General features: G+C 43.3%; 1 protein-coding gene across 1 annotated transcript; it reads right to left on the reverse strand.

The window, feature by feature from the left end:
• Nucleotides 1–613: 613 nt before the first annotated feature.
• On the reverse strand, nucleotides 614–7,602 carry mrpl37 (mitochondrial ribosomal protein L37). The gene is made up of 8 exons (XM_071490190.1): nucleotides 7,072–7,602; nucleotides 5,967–6,150; nucleotides 5,290–5,405; nucleotides 3,972–4,160; nucleotides 3,716–3,870; nucleotides 3,469–3,600; nucleotides 1,989–2,063; nucleotides 614–1,095 (listed from the first exon to the last, which is right to left on the reverse strand). Exons 1-8 carry the CDS (start codon nucleotides 7,598–7,600, stop codon nucleotides 1,018–1,020), a joined length of 1,458 nt encoding a protein of 485 aa, XP_071346291.1. The 5' UTR covers nucleotides 7,601–7,602; the 3' UTR covers nucleotides 614–1,017.
• Between the last annotated feature and the right edge of the window lie 2,207 nt (nucleotides 7,603–9,809).

The following is a 9,809-nucleotide window of genomic DNA, read 5'->3' on the forward strand; positions in this document are numbered from 1 at the left end:
TTTTGATTTAAGTGACTGATCATATAATATGTTGGTGTTTGTTACTGGAACAGTTCTTACTCATACTACTTGATAAAAGCCACTGTGTCCAGTATTTAAAAAAAACAAAAAAACTTCACCATGGTGACATCACAATAAAAGGCCACTTTAAAATGTGCAGTTTTATTTTGAAAATAGACCTTTATTAGACATTGAACTGTGTAACTTGGCCTACGCACCATTCTCCCAGAGCTCTGGTATTATTATTATCTTACTGGAAGGTATAGATAGAACAGAGGCATCATTAATGTTAGTAGGTGCTCCTGTGTTTTTCTGACTGTAAGTCAAAATGTCTGTTTCATGTTTATTTCTCCTTTCTAGTCAGATGTGTAGACATGATGCTCAAATGTCCATAACTACCAGGCATTTTCCCACAATAACCTCATATGTTCTGCTGCTCAGCACCCTGAATGGAGACTTTACCTGTTGTTTCCTGACATGAAACATTGTCGCGGCGTTAGCTTTAGCTTTGAGGATGATTCCCTTCTTGGAAATTCTCAAAACAGTGAAGGAGAGCAGTCTTTGTTTATTTTAAATGGGCTGAGGAAAACCTGAAACTTCAAATACACTCAGATACAATGAGAGTTTTTATTGAGGGAATTCACATACTGGTCTGGAGTCAGTGTGTGGAAATGAGGAGCTGTAGTTTAAGTCGAGTTCATGCTGTGAAGCAGGAGTTTTCTGTCAAGACACTGGTTTAGATCCCAGATACACACATACTTGACTGGTGTGTGTTCATCCACACACACACACACACACACACACACACACACATACATGCGCACACGCACACGCACACGCACACGCACACGCACACGCACACGCACACGCACACGCACACGCACACGCACACGCACACGCACACGCACACGCACACGCACACGCACACACACACACACACACACACACACACACACACACACACACACACACACACACACACACACACACACACACACACAGGAGAGGTAAGTAGTCCTACACAGCTCCGTGCAGGTACAGGGCCAGGAACTTGCTGAATGCTTCAGGTTTGTAACCTGCCAGACCAGCTGGTACCTGAAGGGAAACACAGCAGCCAATCAGAATCCAATAACTCCTCCAACCTGAACAACCACACAGGTTGTTTTTTACAACCCTCTGATACCACCCAGAGCAGTGTCTCCTGAAATAGCCCCCCTATGGTGGCAGGTGCACCAGACCTTGGTCGTCATGCCAACAATACTAAACTCAAGGACTGTACTGAGAGCAGTGCACATACTTTTGTTGCCATAGTTACTATAATAATTGTCATGGCTTGGTTAGATTAAGGAAAAGGTGGTGATTTGGGTTAAAATAAGTACTTCTTCAACATTAGATGATCTTTGTTGTCATGGTTACAATAATAACAACACAGTCATGGATCATAGAAACAACATAAGCTGCTACTCTCACATGGGAATCGAACACCGCTCTCCTGTGTCATATTCATCCATCCACCCCAACCCCCTCCTGACATGGACTTTGTCACCACACTTTTCCCTTTGCTCCTGTCATCATTACTACAACAAAATCTAACTATGGGTCATAATAACCTGCTGACAGACGACCTGTGGGCTCATTGGTTACAGGAGGACAGTCTCTCAGAATCACGTCACTTTACAGGACTGTGCTCATGACAGAGTCAACAGTTCACTCACACACTCACACACTCACACACTCACACACTCACACACTCACACACTCACACACTCACACACACACACACACACACACTCACACACACACACACTCACACACACACACACACACACACACACACACACACACACACACACACACACACACACACACACACACACACACAGTGCATGGAGCAGAACAGTAATGACACGCTGCAGGATCATGTATGTTACAGCCACAGAATCAGTGCTGATGAGAGAACATGGCTGTGAAGAGCTCGTCTTTCTTACCCTCACTTGTTTCTTCTTGATCAGTGGTCGGACCTTTGCAAAATCATAGAGCTCAACATCTTCCTCCAGCCACACCTGCACAGAGCAGAGCACACACACAAGAATCAAACACAGCAACGGCTGAGATCAGCATCTACAGCTGGTGCACATGTGACAGGATGGACTTTTGTGTCATTGCTTTATCAAATGCCAGTGAGTGAGTCTGTGCTTGTCCTCTGTACAGTGTTTATCCCTGAATAAAAGGAGTGAGGAGGAGAGAGAATCAATCTGTCAACTGTACTCAGATCAGTGCACACCTCTAGTTCAGGGAGTTTTACTAAACTAACTTGACACCAACTGGTTTTCAAGTCACATGAAAAGTGAACTTTTTATTTTCTAATAACATGGATATGTTCATGTCTGTGGGGAGGCTCCTTATGATCAGTGGGGTCTGGCTTGTTTTTGATGCAGTGTGTTTCTTTGTGTTATTGTGTGAAGTTTCAGCCTTGTAAAGATGATGCTGACCTGACCTCCAGCCCTCTGCCAGAAACCTCGCTGTAATATCTGACTCCGATTTCTAACTGGATCTCCATGTAAAAAGTTTCGTCCAATCATATTTTATCAGCTATAGAAAAATCTGGCAAAACCAAATCATTTGTGTCATTCACTGATCTGGAGAAAGTTATTCACACATTCATCTCATCACGTCTTGATTACTGCAGCTCCCTGTATACATGTCTCTCCCAAACATCTCTTCATTCCTGCAATGCAAACAAAAAGCTGCAGCTAGACTCCCAACTGGTTTCAAAAGATGTGATCACATTACACCTGATTCAGCCCCCTTACACTGGCTACCTGTGTCTTTTAAGATCCATTTTAAACTTTTAATCACTTTTAAGGCTCCGTCCATCTCTCATATCTCAGAACATCTGTCCTCTTATGACACTCAGTGTGAGATCCTCAGGCTAAACTCTGTTACTCTGTTGATCAAAGGTGACTGTGCCTTTGCTGTTAGAGCCCCCAGTCTTTTGAATGCCCCACCTGAGGAGATCAGGAGAGCTGAGTTGCAGCCCCAGTTTAAAACATACTTGTATAAAGCAGCTTTTAATTCTTGATTTCAATGCTTTGGTTTGTACTTTTGGTTTTATTCTCTTTTGTTTTATTGATTTTATTATACTAACATATGTTTGCTTTGTTTGTATGTCTGTACAGCACTTTGTAACTCTGTTTTTAAAAATGCTATATAAACAGTTGTTATTATTAATATTGACATCATGTGAATATGAAAATCACTTTGAAGGGAATAAATATTGAGAATCTTAGTAGGAGTATTATGAGGCTTTTCACTGTGGTTGGAGCTGCTGGTTTGTCAAGTGTTCATCTATAAGCATTAGCTTTCTCATAGCTGCATATCCCGACACCATGGCCATTAACATCGAGTTTGATTCCCTCACAAACCACAGAGCACATGAAGCTGATGATGAGGATGAAGACGAAGCACCTGGTTCTTGACGCCGTCGTCTCCTGAGAGATCTGTGGTGTTGAGCTGGAAAACCATGAACTGGAAGATTCTGCCGTTGGTCATCACTGCCTGAACTGTTACAGGACGATCTAATACACGCTGGGGCTGGGTCTGACACACACACACACAAAATGCAAGACATACAAAGACAGAGAGAGTGAAGGATGACTGTGGTCTTAAATACAGCAGTGTGTTGACAGGCAGTATGTTGTGTATCCATGCTTACCCCATACAGTTTGCATGCACGGGCCAGAGCGTTTCCAAAGGAGAACATGAGCATGCTGGCTCTGAACTGCTCTGGGCGGAGCTTCCAGCCAGCATCGGCTCCCTCCAGGAAGTAAAGTGTGTGGGCATGAGGGTAAGGGTAGTCATCCCCGAAACCTGATTGGACGAGAGAAGTGTGATGTAATTACATGGGACACTGGACAAAGACGCTGAACCTCAGGGACACATGCACCCTGCACGGCTGGGACTCCTCTCACCTAAACAGTTCACCCCTTCCTTGTACATGTGCACTTTCTGCAGGTCGATGGTGGGGGAGACGGGATAGAAGGTTTCCAGGACATGATCTGCGGTGTCGGCAACTTCCTGTTTCCCAGAAACCACTGGGAGAGGATCCATGCTGTTTTGCAATAATCCGTTCTGACCCCTAATCTGGAACAGGTCCTCACCTGGTACCAAGGAGAAATAAGGAGAAATGAAAGTCCATCAGCATGCAGCTAGTGTGTTCAGACAGTCATGTTGTGACGTGTTCATGGTGATCCCCACACTTACCCTGGCAGCACCAGCAGGTCAGTGTTTTTATTTATCTAGTGAAATATGTTCTAATTAGGTGATATCCAAAATCTAACATTGCGATACAGTCCAGCTCCAATACGGACTTGATTTGCAGTCAGGGGTGCAGATAAAAAAACAGATAAAAACAACACAAGTGCAACAATAAACGAAACAATAAAACACACAGCAAATGACAATTCACATTCAAATTCAGCAGGGTTGGGAGTTTTTAGCCCCACTGCACCTGGCCTCAAACTGAGAGTGAAGGGGGTGGTTTGCACAGTCCATTATGGATCTGGCCTTGCAGAGAACCTGTGGGGAGGGGGGTCAGTGGGACACCTGTCACCTTAGCAGCCGCCTTTACGATCTGTCTCTGATTTAATAAAACAATGACATCATTTTCCTGTCCACACTTAGGAAGTACAAACGTTGATGTCCCTTCTTCCAGACCAATAACTGTTCTGAGATATTTACACCCAGAGTATAAACATGAGAAACATTATCATATATCCTGATTGTATTGTTTCAGGTATAAGCAAAACCGCTGTTTTATTTCTTATTTGTATGCCAAGGTTCAACGCACAGTAGGCAAAGCAGTGTAATGAGGGTTGGACTCAGCAGCAGAGCAAAACTGTCAAAAACTGCAAAGTATATATATATTTTTTTAATAATGGAAAATATTGCATATGGTGGGAAACCGGCAAAGGCCTACCTGAAACTATTAGAAAATTTTAAAGCATTGTTTACAGTCTTACAGTCTTCTTCTGTACTGTATTTGTTGGCGTGTTGCTAAATTTCTTTGCCCATCACTGCTGCCAACAGTCAGTCAGCAGAACACCATGAAACCATCAGCAGTGTGAGCTAGCCTGTTAGCATTAGCATTCACAATACAAACAAAACAGGGATCCACTAATAAAAACCTTGCCCCATAACACAGGACATCTTTACACACAGGACACACAGTATCATTTCAGAGGCTGTGATACCTCAGAGGCTGATCCGAGTCAAACTAAAGTACTTCACCTCTTTTCCATGAAGCTGCCAACGAGTATTTCTCAGCACGGATCCTCCGTCCGATTGCAGGGTGACTGGGCTGGAGAGTCGCACACAAGTGCAGCAGGTTCATGAGCAGAGTGTTGCTGGGGGAGGAACACACACACACACACACACACACACACACACACACACACAGACACAGACACAGACACAGACACACACACAGACACACACACAGACACAGACACAGACACAGACACGCAGCGAGAGAGAGAGGAGAGTGATTTAGAGAGTCAACACAACTGACACTTTTGGTGTGACAAATTTGGACATGTGAACATTACAACAAAGTCACTTCATTAACAAAGGTCATCACAATGGCTCATTTACAAAGGTTAGTAAACACATGAGGTAAACACATGGTGACTTCAGGTGACTCTGAAACGTTCTGTGTGGCAGAACCTCTCTGCTGCTCTGTTTGTTTCTCTCTCTGTTTGTTCCTCTTCCTTTCCTGCAACCTGGTGCCTGTTGCAGTTATAAACCTGCTGTGACTGTACTCACATGATTAGTATGAATGAGGCATCAGGACCACTTGGCATCTTTGGGACATTTATTAGGCTGTGTCAAATTTTACTTCAATAGTTGTTAATTAACCAAGTCATGACTTTACTGAACCAGACAATAAACGCTGTATAAGATGCTACCTGTATTTCTCTTTGCCTGGTCGCTCCTCTGTCGTGTCCCAGAAGCGGGCGTGTTTGATGGCATTCTGCACACGCTCATCCTGATCTGGTATGTGATTGGCAGGATCCTCGGCCAATGAGACAAGCTGAGGGGGCAGACCAGAGATCAGCTTTGTTTTGGTCAACCACAGAGCCTGACGCACACCTGAGAGAGAGAGAGAGAGAGAGAGAGAGAGAGAGATGTGAAGGGCCATGAGGTTATCACAGGCAGGTCACTGCAGGTTGGATGTTTACTAACATAAACACTTTACATAATGAATTACAGTAGAAATCTAATGTAAGGCTTTATATTCATAATAATCCCAAACACACACACAGACACCCAGACTCATGTGTCGAAGGTGGTGATGGTTGATCTAAACTGCAGGTTCATGCTGAGGTGAACAGAATCCTACCATATACGCTGTAGTTTCTTTAAAGGTCAAAGGTCACTTTAAAGAAACCTGGACATATCATTAGCTTCTGACAGTGAGCATAAAAGACTCAATGTACTATCTGTAAAGCCCAATGTGTACTTTATATTTTTATGAGTATTTAACCTCAAGCAGTTCAAACACACACACAAGAGTGAAGTAACGTTCACAAACACAGAATAAGTGGATGTGTCAGTTTTGCTGACTGGGAAACAGTTTCAATAGCTTCTTCTTGTTTTTGCCATTGTGAACGCTGTGGAAAAGATGTTTGTTTTGTGGTTTTTGGTTGTTATCGGGTTGTATTTCATTCTACCACTTGAGATTTACTTTAAAGTAAAAGAGAACATTGAGTCAAACTTAATTCATTTTCTGGACGTTTATTTGTTTATTTATTCTTGATCATCAGAGAAGATGCACACATCTGAAAGTAAATACTTTTAGCAGTCTGTGGGATATTCTGATGAATTCGGCATATCAATAGTCCTCCAAGCTTCACTTAATTAAGTAAAACTCAAATTAATTAATAACTGTAACTCACTGTGTTTGCGACCCCCTACACCTGGTCTTCATTTTGAAATAGATGAAGAATAATAAGGCTCTTCCGTGATTGTGTCATTCATATGTTATTACTACAGTATGGTTGTGACAGTTACCTTCCAGCGCGCTGGTCCTCTGGTTGAACACATAGCACGGCTTCTCTTTGTACAGCGCCATGTCCTGAACCGGGGGGGACCTGTAATACCTCGGGTCCTTGTAGTTCCGCTCCCACTCTGGGTAAACGGGCTTTAACAAGCCCGGCACATAGTGCATCCTCTCCCCGTAGGTGACCATCTCCAGTCCGGGGATCTCCACTCTCTCCCTGGGCTTCCGTGCAGGGGGGACCTTGGCTGTGAGACAGCGGCTGACACCGAAATGTCTCCGGGCCTGCAGGCGGCTGGCTCCCCCATGTGCGGACAACCGTCTCAGCTCCTTCAGAAAAACGGTTTGAGAAAGCGCCGTTTTTAAACACTGAGCCGTTTCCGGAAACATGGCTTCACTTCTGATCCAGTTTTCAGGACTTGAGCTGTAACTGTGACCTGAGTCGTCGGCTGTCAGATGCTCCTGCAGGGGGCTGCCATTTTGATCCAGTGACGCGTGGCTCCTCTTCTTCTTTGATTTTAATATCACAACCCGGAGGCGCATGTCGCCACCTGCTGTACGGGAGGGAAACTGTGGGCTGCGCTCGAAAAGTCAAAATCATCTCCTCTCCTTTCCTAACCACTTCTCCTCGACCTCGATGGAGATCAAGGAAAGATGTGAAGAAGAAATCATAAAGAGAGGATCCAACTGCACTTACACTAGATTTTTTTAAACCAACTTTATTTATAACACATGGCCTATAAATACTCCTTTCCTAACCACAAAAAGAAAACAAACAGCATTGATAACATGCGATGGCATTATCTCCTTTCCTTTAATGAAGGAAGGTCCAGTGTTTCCTATAGTAGAGGAGATATGATAGGCAGCACTGAAGCTCCTTTCCTTACCATTTGGGGAATTCGACCAGCTCTTATCACGGCTGCTGTTGAGAAACCTCAGATCATTTCCACAGAAAACGACATCCACCCTACATTTGCTTCTTTGCTTCTCTGTTGGAGGAGTATGCAGCTGGTAAACAGCAGAAAAGGATGAAACACAGAGAAACCAAAAAAAAGAACGATTTACACAAAATGACACAAAGCATCTCTAATGAAAATGACTCAGACTAAAGTGAACTGTCCTGTCTGCAGCTTCGCAGTGTGAGAGAAATCAAGGGCTGTTTCCACCCTCACCTCACCTACTGCTAAAGACTTACACATGACAGAGAGTCCATCCCAGAGGAGAAGTTAAAGTGACAGTGAACTCAGCAGCTGAGCCTCTATGAACTGAATAATGGAGGTCAGGGACACCATCAGGGCCTTATCTGTGTCAGCAAAGGAGAGCAGCAAGGCCACACCTGAGAGACTGTCACAAATATGACTCTGAGGAAGTGTTCATGAAAGACTTCAGGGCATAAAGGTAAAAACTGAGACAGAGGAAAATGTTCGTCCAGAATTTCACAAAGCCAGACCAGGACCATATAAAACCAGTTCTGCAGTAGCAGCAGAGCCAAAAACTCTGGAGCAGGCTGGAGTGAGTCAATGAGCCACATCTGTTTTTTTAAGTGATGGAGAAAACCAGGAAAACCAAGCTAGACTCACACACAGTATGTGGAGACTTCTTAAGTGACGGGACAGAATCTTCTACCTCAGACTGAGGACGTCTTTGCCTCCCTGTCAGGAGGAGAACAGAATCTGCAGCAGACTTCTGAGATCTACAGGACACAGTTACAACTTGGAGAAATTGATTACCAATTAAAAAGTAGTGTTATCTTTTTGTGATGTAAATTATCTATCTGATGAATTAATGTTTTTTAAAGTTCTTCACTGTTAGATATGTTAAGTCCGCAGATGGTGTGAGCTCTGGTTCATGTTCACTTTGACTATGTCGCCACCCCATGGTGTCTCAGCTCAAAAGATTCCACTGTTCATATGTTTTTTCTCGACTGTGTGATATTTTTATGTGCCATTTGCATAATAGAAAAATGAGAAAAGGGCCTGTTACACTTGAGTTTTAAATGATAAAGAAGGCCAGCTCTGCTCTGGGATGTCCCCTCAACCCAGTGCAGGTGGGGGGGGGGACAGGAGGATGATGGCTAAGCTAACATCTCCCTACCCATGCAGGACACTCTGACAGCTCTGAACAGCTCCCTCAGTAACAGGCTGCTGCACCGTGGTGTGTGAAGGAGAGATACCACAGGTCTTTCCTTCCTGCTGCTGTCAGACTGACCACACACACCAAGGACTGACAACTCACCACGTGCAATAATTAACACACACCAACTGTGCAATGTTCATTATCTGCTGCTATTTTTAAATATATCATCGCACATATATTTAATTATTTGACATTCAGCTGTTTTCTTTTCTTTTTGTACTGTCCACTGTCCAACACTGCAAATTTCCCCACTGTGGGACTAATAAAGGATCTTATCTTATCTCATCTTTTATTTGTGTGTAAATTTAGAATGTAATGTTGTAATACAGGAAAAATGATTCATTGTTAAAGCTGTGTCACAGTAAGAGCAACAAATATACAAATCCTTCAATTCAAATTGTATTTTTTAACAAGTCACTTTGATTTTTTGAGGTCAGTGTTTCCATATCACCACTACCAATTTACACGTGAGATTTCTGTGATGTAACACAGATAAAGCAACACAATGAACATTAAAAGAACAGAAGGTAAATGCTTCTTCTCTTCTCTTCTCTTCTCTTCTCTTCTCTTCTCTTCTCTTCTCTTCTCTTCTCTTCTCTTCTCTTCTCTTCTCTTC

The sequence above is a fragment of the Trachinotus anak genome, unplaced genomic scaffold (genome assembly GCF_046630095.1).
Source record: "Trachinotus anak isolate AG129_WGS33_773 ecotype Australia unplaced genomic scaffold, CSIRO_AGI_Tana_v1 ptg000012l, whole genome shotgun sequence".
Classification (NCBI taxonomy): domain Eukaryota; kingdom Metazoa; phylum Chordata; class Actinopteri; order Carangiformes; family Carangidae; genus Trachinotus; species Trachinotus anak.